Below are 16,137 nucleotides of genomic sequence, written 5' to 3' on the forward strand. Positions count from 1 at the left end.
ATTTCAAAAAATTGTATAAATTCCTATAAATCACAATAATTATCTAAATTGTATTTGTGTCATATAAATTGATATTAAAAAATCATATATTGAGCCCGTGCTGGCACAGGCCTTCAACGTCTAGTTATATTTAGAAATATCAGTAGCAAGCTTTTTCATCGTCCGACTTTCAAGACTACCAACAAGCAAAGTCAGGAGGCAATGGCAGAACAGTGGAGGCTCATTTGGAGGAACAACCTTGAGAGTGGCTAAGTGGCCACAAAAGAATAACTAATACCAAATAAACGTATCTTGCATCTGATGGGACATAATGTTTCGTATAGCACCCAACATCAACAAAAGGATCCGACTTTCTAGTGATAAAGAACTCTATCAAAAATCCTCAGTAATCAACATGTTGCCTCTACACACTTGACGACACCAAACACCATTACAGGAATAATAGAAATAAAATAAAAAACAAATCGACCAACTATACATCTGGTTAACTGAGTGAAGATGCCATTCTTGTTGACATTGGAAGAGGTTCTCCAACATATTTAAAACAAAAACAGCAGAGTTTGAAGTGCTACACTGGAATGACATCAATCTTTGAACTGTCCTCACACCTCAAAATGATGCCCTCCAGACTGGCTGGAAGAATGCATTTAGCCCACTGACATCCTGTTAAAAATGGTTCTTCAGGAGGAACAATCATCAGAACATTATCGTTCCGTTGGACAACTCCCATTACACTGACAGTGCTACCTTCTTTTATATACCTGAACAAAGATGTGCGAGAGGAAAAGCCAAACTGAGAACAACATGCATGCCAGGGATGAAAAAAACTAATAAATACGTCCACCAATAATTCTACAAGTTACTAAGGAGTCATCTCGTAGAATGTATAAGAATAATGTTGAATAGGGTGAATGAATAATGTTTGTATTAATAATGTTGGTATTAGTTATGCTTGCGTGTGACTTTATTTTTTATACATTGTTTGATTTGATATAATAAAAATAATATCTTGTATAATTTTAAAAAAAAAAAAAAAGATCTTTGTTTGCAAAAATATCCTCTATACTTTTTAGTTTTGTTAAATTTTATAAAACTTCACGTAGTGCTACTTATATATTATATTATTTTCATAGGTATTTACAGTCCAAGATTAGTTTCACCCAAAACACTTTTTTTGAGCAAATTATCCTTCTAACTCTTGAGACAACAAGAAATAAACAGGGACATTATTCAAAATGCATCTTCTTATGCCAATACCCTTTAATCTTGCATTGGAAACAAAAAGTTCCTAATACCCTCAATCTGCCAACTAGAGCAGTGCATTTCACAACAGCGAAGGCATGACCCTGTAAGCTATCTTGTATGCTACTTATAAGATATGGTTAACTTCCATAATTGTTTGATTAATTTGTTTCCTCAAAAGAGTATCTTCATATGAGCAGATGAAATCAGGCGGGATATGGGTCACACACAACTTATCAAATCATAGAAAAAAACAAAGATCATAAATTAAAGAACTGTCAAGAGGCAAAGTACAGAAAAAAGAGGTAAAGTAGATGGAAAAAGGACTTGGGAAATTTTAGAGGGATTTGAGGAATATCTTTGTCATTAATCAAAGTTAATGCATGTATTGAAATCCGTTGTATTATTAATACATGGAAAGGGGTGGCATTAGTAAACTTCAATATACAATAGAGTGTATAACTAATGAAGAGGCATTAATTATACAAAGGCTCAAAATTGTACCAAACAAGGTAATAGCATAACACAAAACTGATGCATGCATTATTTTTTCTAATACACTCTACCAAACAGCCTCTAACTGTAGAGGTAGAACCGGCATCTAGAAATGATTATGTTCTCTGTCATTAATCAAAGGACGCAAGCAAAAGAAATATTTAAGATTCTTTGAAGTTGAGTTGAACCATACCCTTCTTTCAATCGCATTATACGGTCATCACTGGATAGATTTCTCTCTGCCAGCCATCTGACAAATTCAGGTGACATGTCCCTATTTGATTGATCAATATCCACAACAATAGACTCTTCGACATAAGGGGTTACTCTTGCACCATAGCCAGTTTTGACCAAAGCCCTTAATCCAGACTGGAAATCAGAGATATAAAAATCAGAGACATGTCGCTGCAAAGACAAAAGAGGACTTCAGTTTTCTGTAAGAATTATTTCAATGAATTAGACACAGCATATATGAACAACAAAGTGTAAATTATGTGGGGAAAAAATGACGGGAAAGAGAAGAACAGGATGAAAACAACAAACTAGGAAGGAGGTCCAAATGAACTTACAATGACAACACATAGCACTGTCAAAAAACAAAGACGGCATTCAAACTTCTCTTTGACATCTCAACATGAACTCACAGATATGATATACTTTGTGATACAATCCGGGTGAGCTCAAGACCCTTCACTAGAAGCCAAGCTCGGGAACTTCAAGTGCTCCAAGGAGTTTTCATGAAATGAGAGGTGATTGAAGACATCCCATCACCATCAAATGAGTGTTATGTGTTGGTGGTTGCATCTACCATGGATCAAGGAACCTTGGAGAAAGGAGTGCGAGACAGGGCGAAAAAGCCCACGGGTGGGACCTGCGAGCTCACCTGCGCCCGCAGGTGAGCCTCCTGCGTGAGAAGGTACCAAAACAGTGGCACATGCACCTGACCTGCATGAGCAGGTGGCCCAAAACGGGCTGACTTGTTTTTAAGTTGCAAATGGGACACTTTTGGGCCCAAGGGTGTAATAATTAGACTAAGGGTATAAATACCCAAACCCTACTTTACTTTCCTTAGTTTTGCTTGAATATTGAAGAACTATTCTCCTTTGAGAGAGAGATTGGTGAACTAGTGTTGAATGTTGGTTTAGAAACATGTGATTTCAAGAGCGTTCAATTCCCTCTTGGTCACCGTAGAGTTAGGTGTTATTTGAAGATTGTAACTAGGGTTTTAGGTCCATAAATCCTATAGTTCTTGGTTCCTTCTTATTTGTGTCTATCTATATTCTATCTTGATTATCTCTTTATTTTTCGTACTTAAATTTTAGTTTCCGAAGCTTGTTCGATATCATTTGGTATCAGAACAAGGCTTAGATTCGTTCCTACGAATCTAGTCTTGGGTTAGATATCTAAAAAAAGTCAAAAAAAAAAAAAAGGAAAAGTAGTTCTAAAAATGTTTAAAGTCAAAAAACCCCAAAAAAAAATTTCATCTTTTGAGTCTTCTTTGTGGTTTCCATCCTAGATTTAGTTTCGTCTAATATTTTGAGTCGAAACTTGAGCTAGCGAGGTTTGAGGGTGTTTGAAGAAAACCCACCATCATTGTTCTTGAACTTGAAGCAAAGAAGAAATGCGTTTTTAGATCTACAAGTTTTGGTGTGGAATTGAGAGTTAAAATTGGTGGAAAAGTGTTGCTCACGTTGAAAGAACCATAACTTCAAAGTTGCATGGAGTTTCGGGTTCAAAAGAGTTAGTTGAGAATTTTGGTGTTCTTGAAGAAGATTCAAATCTTCAAGAGGAATCTTCAACAAAAAGTGGTGTTTAATCCAAGAAAGAGGAAGAAAAGGCAAGAAAAAGTGTTGGTACAAAACATATCCAAAGGGCCAAGGAATATTCCAAGAGAGAAGCAAAGGAGGCCCACAAAGAGGGGAAACTCGGCTCCTTTCCCGGTGGACTGCCTGGCATTTGCGGCCCATCTGCGCAGGTGGTCTACGCAAGTCACCAAGGGCAACCACTGGTTTGACCTGCGCTCCACATGCGTTAGCAGGTCACCACATCCAGCCACATCTTCCTCAAACGCATGTCAAGCCTTCCGAACAATCAATCTAGTTTCATTTCTTGATTCTTGATTTCATTTTTCGATTCTTAAACTACTCAACAACTAGTAATTCACCTATTAAGTTGGTTGATTAGTTCTAGAGTCCGACTTCTTTCTTTGTCCTACTTCTTTCAAGCTTTTCTTGTTTTCATTTCGTCGTTAATTCTTGATTCAAGCCCGTACGCGTTTCTTTTGAGTCTTTCAAGCAAGAATCCAATCCAATCAAGAGTAGCAATTGACACCTTTACTACCACCCGGAGTATAAGCCATCCTTCAACATTTGCGACCCAAGTGTGAGGCATACAAAAATGTGTAGAGTTGTGAGGCTATTTCTTCAATGCTAACATGTTTGTTGTTTTTGTTAGTGTCTTTTCTTCTTAGGTACAATACTCCGGAAGATGAAACATCACAAGCTATGGATAACAATACCCCAAATGCAATCTTAGCAGTCATTAAATCCTTAAGTCGGAGAATGGAATCCATGGAAGGACACATAACCTCCCTACAAGGAAGTGTATCTAGTATGGATGGAAGGATAGTTAACATAGAAGGCCGTCCAAACTCTAGCCAAACCACCCGTCCAAAACTTCCATACATTTTCTGGCGGACATGCTCAAAACACTTCCGCTACAATCACCCTGGAAACACTTCACCAAATGTTTAATCCGACCAACACAAGATCCTACCCAAACCACTACCTATCCACATAATTGAAATCCCGTTCATCCACTCCACCACAATTCAACCAAACCAACCAAGGTGAAACACAAACCAAATACCCCAACCTCCCACCAAACCAAAATTCCCCACTCCCAGTACCCCATAACCACAACCAACCCATCCAAGTCGAAGAAGAAGGGAGGGAGGAACCTTAAGGAGAGTTTGGAGCATATGATGAAGCAGATGTGTGGGTGGAGAACATGAGGGATAAACTGATGGGTCAAGGAGATCGTAGGGGTCGAGGAGGAAGATTTGGTCGGGTGCCTTATGGGAGAGGAAATTTGGGAAATCGACCCCAAGGTGATGATCAATGGAACCATAATGAGCACCAACATGGCAATAGAGATCAAGATGTTAGATCAACTAAATCAAAATTCCAACTTTCAAGGGAGAGAGTTATCCCGAGGCTTAACTAGCATGGGGTCCGTTTGTGATAGGATCTTCCAAGTCAATGATCTAACCAACGTTAGCCCAATTAGAGGGATTTGCCATCACATGGTGGGACTATGCCAAAAGGTTTAGGAATGTGTTAGACGAGGGACAACCACAACCATGGAATGCTTTGAAGGGCCTCATGAGAGAGAAGTATGTCCCAAAAAGATATAGGCATGAGTTACTTGCCAAATCATACAATCTGAGGCAAGGGAACAAGGATGTGACAGCCTACCATGATGAATTTCAGCAATTGATCTCAAAGCTTGAGTATCATAAGAACATAGAGCATGCCATCATCCAATTCAAGGTTGGGTTCAACAAAGAGATTGCCTCGTGCATGACTTGTCAAAGAATTTCCCACCCTCGAAGTCATTTTTCAAGAGGCTTTAGAGGTTGAGAGGGACATCAATGAGAGGGCATCTTTCAAATTCAAAGGACACTCATCCACTAATCCATGGAGTAAGAACAAAGAGGTAGCTTAACCATCAATCGGGTGGAGCAAAGGCAAGGACATCAATAAGTCCTATGACAAGAAACCTGTAGAGAAGACTACTCCAAAGTATCCACCAAGAATTGAAGGTGACAAATATCCAACTCTCAATCCTAAAGGTTTTCACTGTTTTAGATGTCAAAGGTGGGGACATAAAGAAAGTGAATGTCCCAATAGGAGAAATCTAATCCTTCAAGAAGGGAGGTTGTATTACCTTGGAGAAGAGGTAGGGCTAAAGGATGAGAATGATGAAAAAGCACAAGATGGAGAGGGACCCGAAGAAAATAAGCAAGCAGAGGAAGATAATGAAGATGCTTGGCCTCAAAATGGAGAGTTTGAGATCCCAAACTTTGTTGTGAGGCGAGCAATGATTAGTAAGGAATAGATGATCATAGTCAAAGGGAAAATTTATTCCATAATAAGATTTTTATCAAGGAGAATGTGCTCCTTGGTCATTGATAGTGGGAGTTGTGCTAATGTGGCTAGTGTTTCTACATACAAGCTCCAATGGTTAAATGAATGTGGAGTTGAAGGTAGACTAGACAAGTGATGATTCGATTCAAGGTCGGAAATTACCATGATGAGGTGCTTGTGATGTGATACCATGCAAGCTTGTCATATCTTGCTTGGGAGGCCATGGTAATATGATCGTTCAACCACGCATGATGGAAGGACTAATCAGTATTTTTTTGAGTTGAATGGTCAGAAATTCACTCTCCATCCTCTTTCACCATCTCAAATGAATGAGGTTCACCAAAGAATGAGAAAGCTGAAAAAGAAGGGTAAGAAAGAAAGGGAAGAAGGGCCCAAACAAAAAACAAAAATAAAGGAAAGGAGAAAAAGGGGATGAAGGGGAAGAGTCCTATGGTGATGTTGACTTAGAACAAAGATCCCTTCAAGGAACATGATGATAAAGTACTCATGCTCCTCCTAGCCTATGCTTTTCATACTAACCTCTCTACTTCTCTTATTCCCCATTATATTTCTCTTGTTTTGCAAGAATTTGAGGATGTATTCCCAAAGAAGCTACTACAAGGGTTGCCCCCACTTCAAGGAATTGAGCATCAAATTGACTTCATGCTGGGTGCTCAATTGCCCAATAAAAATAGACACTAAAGAGCTCCAAAGACAAGTTGAGAAACTCCTAAACAAAAGATAAATCAAAGAGAGCATGAGTCCATGTGTGGTTCCGATGTTGCTAGTGCCAAAGAAAGATGGGACATGGCGCATGTGTGTTGATTGCCGATCTATCAACAAGATAATGGTAAAGTATCGCCATCCTTTTCCTAGATTAGATGATATGTTGGATAAATTAAATAGTTCTTGTGTGTTTTGAAAAGTTGATCTTAGAAGTGGATATCATCAAATGGATGAATCCTGATGATGAATGGAAAACCGCCTTCAAGACCAAATTTGGTCTCTATGAATAAATGGTTATGCCATTTGGGCTCACCAATGCTCCTAGTACCTTCATGCGGTTAATGAATCATGTGATGAAACCGTTCACAGGAAAATTTGTGATGGTGTACTTTGATGATATCTTAGTTTATAGCAAGTCCATAGATGATCATGCTCAAATGAACATTTGAGGTATGTTTTTGAAGTGCTTAGAAGGGAACAACTATTTGCTAATCTTGAAAAATGTTCCTTTTGTGTGAATAAAGTTGTTTTCTTGGATTTTATTGTGAGCTCCTAGGGTGTTGAAGTGGATGAATCCAAAATAGACGCTGTACGAAATTGGCCAACTCCGCAATCCATTAGTGATGTGAGAAGTTTTCATGGATTAGCTAGTCTTTATAGAAGGTTTGTCAAAGGGTTTAGCATCGTAGCCGACTGGTTGATTGAGGTAATTCGAAAGGATAAACCTTATAAGTAGGGTGAAGAGCAAGCAAAGGTGTTTGAAACTTTGAAAACAATGCTTTCCGCTCCCTTGTTGCGATGTCCAACTTTGGAAAAATGGTTGAAGTTGCATGTGATGCTAACAGAGCAGGCATTGGGGTCATCTTAATGAAAGACCAAAAACCCATTGCATACTTTAGCGAAAAACTCAAAGACACAACCTTGAACTACTCCACGTATGATCTTGAGTTGTATGTCTTGGTTAGAGCTTCGGGCAATTGGCAACACTACCTGTAGCCTAAAAAATTTGTGATTCGAACCGACCATGAATCTTTGAAACACCTTAGGGCCCAAGACAAGTTAAACAAGCGGCATGCCAAGTAGATTGAATTCTTAGAGACTTTCCTTTATGTAATCCAATATAAAAAGTGGAAGGAAAATGTGGCAGCTACCACTTTGTCTTCAAAATTAATTGGTTTTGAATGCTTGAAGACATTGTATCCCGAGGACCCCAAGTTTGCTCCAACTTCAAAGATTGACAAGAATAGAATAGGGAAAGATGGATCAAGGATTACAACTTCTATACCCTATTCCAAGTTAGATGGTTTCTTGTTTAAACGAAAGAGGTTGTGTGTGCCCTCTAGCTCATGGAGAGAGTTGTTTGTAAGAGAGGCACACGATGGTGGTATGATGGGTCACTTTGGAATTGACAAAACCCTTGGAATCCTAGAAAAACAATTCTATTGACCCAAAATGCGTCAAGATATTACTAGAATTTGTGATCAATGTATGGATTGTCGAAGTGCGAAATCTTACCTTCTCCCTCAAGGATTATATACCCCATTATCCACCCCCCAACGCCAATGGCTTGGTATCTCTATAGACTTTGTTTTGGGTTTGCCTAGGACGAGAAGGGGGTAGAGATAGTATCTTTGTTGTGGTTGATCGATTTCCTAAGATGGCCCATTTCATTCCGTGTCATAAAAGTGATGATGCTCCAAATTTAGCTTCTTTATTTATCGAGCATGTTAAAATATATGAAATTCCTCGGACCATTGTGAGTGATAGGGACTCCAAGTTCCTTAGTTTTGGAGGTCATTGTGGGTAGAGGCTTGGCACCAAATTGCTTTTCTCAACGTTTTGCCACCCACAAACTGATAGACAAACGGAGCTGGTAAATAGAACCTTGAGTTCTATGTTATGCACCTTAGGTTAAAGGAAAAATAGCCTCTTGGGAGGACCACCTACCTTTAGTCAAATTTACTCATAATCGTGTTATCCACTCTGACTATTGGTATGACTCCCTTTGAATGTGTCTATGGTTTTAACCCCCTCACCCCTTTGGATCTCTCCTTTATCTAGTGATGTTGTGATTGGCTTAGATGGGAACAAGAAGGTTGAAGCAATGAGGAATATGTATAAGAAAGTGAGGATTCGCCTTGAGAAGAAAAATCAAGAAATGGCCAAAAGAACGAACAAGGGTCGGAAGCGGCTTGTGCTTGAACTGGGTGATGGGGTATGGATGCACCTCTGGAAAGATAGGTTTCACCCAAAGAAAAGGCAAATTGATGCCTCGAGGTGATGGTCCGTTTCAAGTACTAGAGAGGATAAACGATAATGCCTACAAGATTGACCTTCCTCCGAAATATCAAGGAAACAACACCTTCAATGTGTGCAATCTTTCACTCTTTGACATGATAGAAGATAATCACCCCGTGAATTAGAGGTCAAAATCTTCTCAAGATGGAGAGGACTCAAGATGGAGAGGATGATACAATCCGGGTAAGCTCAAGACCCTTCACTAAAAACCAAGCTAGGGAACTTCAAGTGTTCCAAGGAGTTTTTCATAAAATGAGAGGTGTTTGAAGACATCCTATCACCATCAAAAGGGCGTTATATGTTGGTGGTCGCATCTAGCATGGATCAAGGGACCTCGGAGGGGTCAAATGAGTGAAACGAGGCTAAAAAGCCCGCTAGTAGGACCTGTGAGCTTACCTGCGCCCACAGGTAATCCTCCTACATGAGGAGGTGCCAGAAAAATGGCACATGCGAATAACCTACGTGAGCAGGTGGCCATGCAGGTGGCCTAAAATGGGTTGACTTGTTTTTAAGTTGCAAATGGGTCACTTTTAGGCCCAAGGGTGTAAGGGGTCGTTTGGTGTGAGGGGTAAGAATAAATAATCCCAGGATAAAATTTCAGTGCCTCATAATTTCTTGTTTGGTTGTACAATTTGGGACAACTTATTATCCCAGGATTATTAATTAGTACCGGGATAAGTTATCCCTCCCTCTTGGTGGTATTAGTAATACTAGGATGAGTTATCCTTGGATAAAGTAATTAAAATGACAAAAGTATCCCACAAACCCTTTTATAATTACTTTTCACATCCATGCATATTCACAACATTTCTACTACCATTTATAATAACATTACAACCTCTACTACTCGTTATTTTATGATAAATCTTCATATTTTTTATTAAACAAATTACACTATATAAAATACACTTTTTATTTACAAATATATTATACTTTGAATTTATTTGACTAATTATTATGTTTATTTATACATTTTGATTTCTCCTAAGAATAATAGAAATGTTGACTTTGTGGTTGAATTACATATTTTAAATTAAACAGTTTTTTAATCACTTGAAAATTGATATTGTATGTATCAATTAAAATAAATTTTAATATTTTTTATAATATATGAGTCAGATGTGTTTAAATGAAGTGACAGAAACAACACATCCTCTTTTACTTCAACAAATTTAAGCTGGAAGTTCTATCAAACTAAATAAGAAGTAAGATTTATTTTTAAACACACGGGGCAAAATCATGGGAAGGCACACAAAAAAAATTTAAGCTAAATAAGATGAAAGTTATATTTTTAAATACACACGACATAATCCTGGAAATGCGCACACAAAAAATTAAGCTAAATAAGATGGAAGTTTTATTTTTAAGTTAAAGCTTAAAAAGAAATTATATAAAAAAAAAAAAAAGCTAAATAAGGTGGAGGGCTTTTATTTTTTTTTTCTGAAATTGGTAACGAATAAGGTGGAGGGTATTTTTGTAATCAATTAACTTATTCTTAGAAGTTATACAATGCTAATTATTATAAATACAGCAAACCAAACACTCAATAAGAAACAATTCCAGCATAATTAATCCCAGTATAACTTATCCCAGCATAACTAATCCAAGCATAACTTCTATTCAAACCAAACGATCCCTAAAGGGTCATTTGGTTGGGAAATAAGTTATGCTGGGATTAGTTATGTTGGAATTGGTTATACTGGATTAATTGTCCTAGGATTAGTTATCCTGGTATTATTTTTTTGTGGTTGTTTGGTTTGTGATACTAAAAATAATATGCATTGCATATTTTTTAAGAATTGATAGTTTGTTTATAAAAATACCCTTCACCTTATTTAGCTTAATTATTTCCCTTCATATTAGACCATAAAAAAATTGAAAAGTTACTATTTTTTTTAACTTTGGTAGTTTCTTTTTCCTTATAATACATATTAAGAAATTTATGTTTTTTTTTTTTTTGGTAAACAGAAATTTATGTTAATATTTCTTAAATGTGCATGAAGCTTTAATATTTCATGTTAAATTACTTAATTTGTCCTAAATTCTATAAAATGTTGATAATCCAATTTTTTATTAAAAAAAATTATCATCAAAATATGTGAAAAGCAATTACTCTCATTTTTCATGATTCAGTATTGTATTTGGGAGTTAAATTGTACTTTTTAAAAAAAAAATTCAAACATTTTAGCTATATAGAAAAATATTTTTTTGTTTAATAATTAAGCATGTACTAAGTTAGAAAGAAATGTCAAGATATTAATTACTTGTCCATGATAAATTTGTTAGAAAAAATGAAAATCTATAGTAGGATTAATAATCATTTCTACAAAATAGAAAGACAATAAACCTTTGCATTAATTTTGAATTTGATCGTATAAATCATCCCGGGATAAGTTATCCCGAATATTGACAACCAAACGACGCATCAAAGATCGTATCCCGGGATTATATGCTTTAGTACCTCACACCAAACGACCCCTAAGGGTATAAATACCCAAATCCGACTTTACTTTCCTTAGTTTTGCTAGAATATTGAAGAACTATTCTCCTTTGAGAGAGATTGGTGAACTAGTGTTGAATGTTGGTTTAGAAACGTGTGATTTCGAGGGCGTTCAATTTCCTCTTGGTCAGCGTAGAGTTAGGTGCTATTTGAAGATTTTAACTAGGGGTTTTAGGTTCATATCCTACAGTTCTTAGTTCCTTCTTCTTATTTGCGTCTATCTAAATCCTATCTTGATTATCTCTTTACTTTTCGTACTTAAAATTTTAGTTCCGTAGCTTGTTCGATATCACTTCGCAACCTTAGAAGTTTTTAGAACACTTCAAGATATCAATACTTTTCTAGAATACAAATGCATATAAGCCTCATTCTGTCTTCTACTTTTCTTTGCCTAGAACTTTTCCATTGGTTAGTTGGAGCAGTGCTTTGAAGCATGTTTTGATTGGTTTACTTCAAACGCCGACAAACTGTGTTTTCTGTAGGCTGGGTATTCCACTGAGTAGGGGTAAGGTCTGCACGCACACCACCCCCTTCGCAGACCCCACTTGTGGGATTACGCCGGGTATGTTGATGTTGCTGGAATTCAAAAAATTCCATTATATCATGGTAGTGGTTATTTGTGGTAACTTGAAACACATCCAGTCAAAGGGCATGCATTAGGATAATTACTTCTCCCTATAAACAAGAATTAGGTAGTTCCCTAAAAGTTGGAGTCTTCTTCCTATAGTGACATTTACTTTCTAGTTAACCCATCTATACGAATTATTTCGAAGGAGCAAATTTTATGATTGTGTCTCGAATTGAAGAAGCATTGTTGCTTTATTATGTTAGATTTAGAAGATTTCTTGAGTTTACTTTTATCCGTATTGTTATTCTTACCTTATTTAATTGTACTTCAGACATTTCATAAACTCTTATTCTGACCAGCGACAAAGGGACTCCCAATGCTGAAAACTTATAAAGCAGTGTGACATGCTAACAACCCAGACAAGCCCAAATCTTGGTTCATGTTTTTTGCTTTCTCAACTCCAAGCTATCTGTTTTTTTTCTTTGATTTAAATTCTAGCTGTGGATGCTTGTGTTAGGTAGGTTTCTACATGACACCGCCTTGGGGTGCGGCCCTTCCCCAGAACCTTCATCAACGCAGGATGCTTCATACACCATGCGGCCCCTTTTCAACTAATGTCTAGGTGCCGAATTTAGAGACCTCGAGATCTCTCTTTAAAGCTTAACATGCAAAAAGAAGAGATAAGCAGCATAAGAATGATTCTCAAACATTTTCTTGTTTTCAACAAAAATTTTGGGGAAAAAAACACCTGCTCCCAGCAATTTCTTTGTTTAATACTAGGGCCATGAAACACAAGAAAGCAATAGAAAAATTAAGCAATATTCGTATAGCATTAATTAGTTTCTATCATCATGGGCCACCAATACAAGGAGGAAATCACAGTAACATTGGTTTCTTACTAAATGGACAAGGGACTTAAACAATCTTTCCTCACCTCCAGTGCACGAAGACCCCAAGTAAACCAACGGTGATCTGGATTGGCAGTTTTCGAATACCACCCTCGGTACTCGTATAAGCTTGTGACTGTATATACGCATCTAGAAACCTTCTGAAACGAGGATTCAAGAGGGACATTTCCACAGGTAACTACCTGCAAAAACATTGAATCGGGATGGGATATCCAAAATGGGATCAAAATAAAGCAAGACCAACATAAAAAACTAAAACTACAAGCTTAAAAATATTTATTAAATTCAAAAAAGTTACTCATAACACTAGGACTAGTATTTTAAGCTCAAGAAGCCAAGTTAAACGAAAAAAAGCTTTAAAAGCAGATCTTATAGAAGTTAAAACAACAAATAATTCATTTCCAATTAATGTTATCATCAGAAACTAGTATAAATACAATTGTAGAAGAATCATCTTCTATGAAGTCCTTTACATAACATTGCAGCCAAAGTGAGAAGTGCCTACAACAACAACATACCCAGTGTGATCACACAACTAGCTACAGTGGGGCGTGCGCAGACCTTACCCCTACCTTGGGTGGCAAAGTGGCTTTTTCCAATAAGACCCCCAGCTCGAGAAAAAGCGTAAAGCTATGTTGATAAACTGAAGAGAAATGTGTTACAACAAAATACTAGAGATAACCAAAGTGAAAAAGGAATAGAAGCAATAGTTATATTGAAAAACAAAATAAAATTTTGAAGGTCCTTCCAATTGCGATTCTCCATTACACAAGGACATCTTATTTAGATCCTCGGATCCGCAACTCTAAAGTTTTGACATTTTTAAGCATTATTTCATTTTGCAAAGTAATTGAAAGAATTTTTTTCACCACAAAATAATAAATCCAAAGTGAAAAGAGAACTTTTAATCATCATTAGAAGTCTAATAAACACAATAGAACCATGATACTCCAGTGAGTAACAATTTTTTAATAATTCAACACTAATGCATCTATTCAAGATACAAATTAAATCACGAGTTGACTAAATCATTAATGATAACTAACAGTAATACCCAAGTTCAACATCAACTTTTGAAATCATTACTACTATACCAATTTCACATGTCACCGGACTTTAGTAAAGAGGGCATAACTATGACAAATGAGAATTGTGGTAGCTTCTTTTTTTTTTTTTTTGATAGGTGAGAATAGTAGTAGCCATTTATATGAGAGAATGAGATAGGAAGAGCAACAAAGGAAGTACACACAAAGGTTTCACGCGAAGGCGATACATACCCCAGAAACTTTAACAAATTGACCATTTTTTGCAGTTCTAAGCTCAGCATCTGGGTACTGAGAAATGAAACCAACAATAGCTTTTCTTCCATAACAAGTATTCCATGTGAACACCACACTAACTATTGCAAATAGGACAACAACAACTACCAGAAGAATGGGATTGTGAACAGCACCGAGAATAAAACCACCAGCAATAAATCCCATCAGAAATAAAAGAATGATGGACCAAAGTATTGGCCTTGGGAAGCTCATGCGGAAGGAGTATTCTTCACATTTGTTAAGGCGAGTAACTGCTTGGTTATTAACTAAAGAATAATTCTGCAGCTTGATTGACCCTGTTGAATCCAAGGGACCTGAAACTTTTCGAGGAGCTCCAGAGGAATTTAGAGGACCAGATGTAATAAGGCCTGTGGTAGGGAGAATAGGTGGGATAGGGCCAGAATTTTGGCGGGACGAAACAGTACCTCCTCCAGCTTGAGGACCAGAGGACTTCTTCATAGGCTCCCCATGTTTATTTAAAGGCCCAGAGTTGGTCTTCTTCGTAGAAACATATCCAGGACCACCAGAAGTCGTCATACGATTGACTGAATTAAGTTGACCTGAATGAGAAGTAACACCACTAAAGGATCCTGTTCTCAACGGGGCATTGTTGATAGGTCCAGATTTCCGTGACCTCGAGCCATCCATTGGGGTAACAAACATTTTTCCAAGTTCTCCAGACTTTTTAATATCCCCTCCGGTATAAGGCATGGCAGCTGAGCTCATAGTCGGGGTCTTTTCTTTTGGCTGCTCAGGCCGGCCAGATACATAAAGGCCACTGCTCAATTGATGAGATGGGAATCGAGAACCCATAAGGACAATCTAACTTTCAGCAGATGCACAATGACAATGCGAGAGGACAGTCCCTAACACTCTTGAACAGAAACTTGTTAGCAGGATCTAAAATTCAATTTAGCTCACCGTATCCAGCAATGTGGTTGAACCTATTTCAATAGAAATACCATTTAAGCATTCAGATAGCAATAAATATTAGTACACTGTTAATAAAGCACATCAAGGAAACTGATCCACTTTAAAACAGCATCTATTCCCACATACTTGACTTAATGGGAAAATCAAACAGATCAATCACAAAAGTATAGCTTCCAATAAGTGCCCCAAAGATCACAACGGAGGCAAATTCCAGATAGAAGCATCAAAAAAATTCTAAAATCCACAATTAAATGACTTAAAAGGATGAGGTGCAGCAAATGGACAGATGTGAGTTGCCATTTAGCAATAACAGTAACAGAAAGAGGGATAATAGTGCAGGGGCATGACATAAATTCAACATAAATTATAGATCTGGATAATGTATGAAATTTTGAAATCCTTTAGAATTGGCAAAAACAATTACCTATTGATGAGAAGGAGAATGCAGAAAAAGATAGAGATCACAAACCCTAAACTTTTGCCCAAGGGAATATTAGATTTACCTAAGGAAGAAAATGGCTGAACTGGGGAGTATGAAGCAGTAACATGACTGGTGGATCAACAGAGTGGGGCAGTGCTGCTTGTTGGTAATAGTAATGTGGTGCTGGTTGCTTTGCTTTTAACATGATTTTACTTTTTTGTCACCCCAAATTAATTATTATATAATCAGCATCTTATGGATTAAATGCCTACTTTAGTTTTCACGTGATTTTAGTATATCATTTCTAATTAATTATTATAATTATTTATATATTAAAAAATTAATAATATATAATTAAAAAAAATAGATATTTATGACATACCTGCTTCAGCTCTTCAACCATAATTTTACTATATCATCTTTAATTAATTATTATAAGTTATTTATATATTAAAAAATTAATAATATTGAATTAAAAAAAGTACAATAGACATTTATGAAATGTCTGCTTCAAAAAGGAATGTTTACCTCCTAAACTTGTAACGAAAATTTACTTTACCTATTAAACTTACTCAGTAC

General features: G+C 36.8%; 1 protein-coding gene across 4 annotated transcripts; it reads right to left on the reverse strand.

Moving 5' to 3' along the window:
- Positions 1 to 223: 223 nt before the first annotated feature.
- LOC107863736 (uncharacterized membrane protein At1g16860) lies at positions 224 to 15,807 on the reverse strand. Of its 4 annotated transcripts, none has more exons than XM_016709844.2 (5): positions 15,641 to 15,807; positions 14,163 to 15,148; positions 12,912 to 13,067; positions 1,931 to 2,142; positions 224 to 761 (listed from the first exon to the last, which is right to left on the reverse strand). In XM_016709844.2, exons 2-5 carry the CDS (start codon positions 15,015 to 15,017, stop codon positions 569 to 571), a joined length of 1,416 nt encoding a protein of 471 aa, XP_016565330.2. In that variant the 5' UTR covers positions 15,018 to 15,148; positions 15,641 to 15,807; the 3' UTR covers positions 224 to 568. The 4 variants fall into 4 exon arrangements, with proteins under 4 accessions (XP_016565330.2, XP_047264100.1, XP_047264101.1 ...); XM_047408144.1 differs by having other exon boundaries at positions 1,931 to 2,106; positions 15,641 to 15,805; XM_047408145.1 differs by having other exon boundaries at positions 1,931 to 2,106; positions 15,562 to 15,731.
- Between the last annotated feature and the right edge of the window lie 330 nt (positions 15,808 to 16,137).

The sequence above is a fragment of the Capsicum annuum genome, chromosome 3 (assembly GCF_002878395.1).
Source record: "Capsicum annuum cultivar UCD-10X-F1 chromosome 3, UCD10Xv1.1, whole genome shotgun sequence".
NCBI lineage: Eukaryota > Viridiplantae > Streptophyta > Magnoliopsida > Solanales > Solanaceae > Capsicum > Capsicum annuum.

What these genes read in the sequence shown, in the direction of transcription:
- LOC107863736 (XM_016709844.2), bottom strand. Translation starts at nt 15,017, where the DNA reads ATGGGTTCTCGATTCCCATCTCATCAATTGAGCAGTGGCCTTTATGTA. An exon ending in AATTTGTTAAAGTTTCTGGG is followed by an intron (nt 13,068 to 14,162) that starts GTATGTATCGCC and finishes ATGTTTTTGCAG; the next exon opens with GTAGTTACCTGTGGAAATGT. An exon ending in ATAATGCGATTGAAAGAAGG is followed by an intron (nt 762 to 1,930) that starts GTATGGTTCAAC and finishes ATCTTTGTTCAG; the next exon opens with GTATATAAAAGAAGGTAGCA.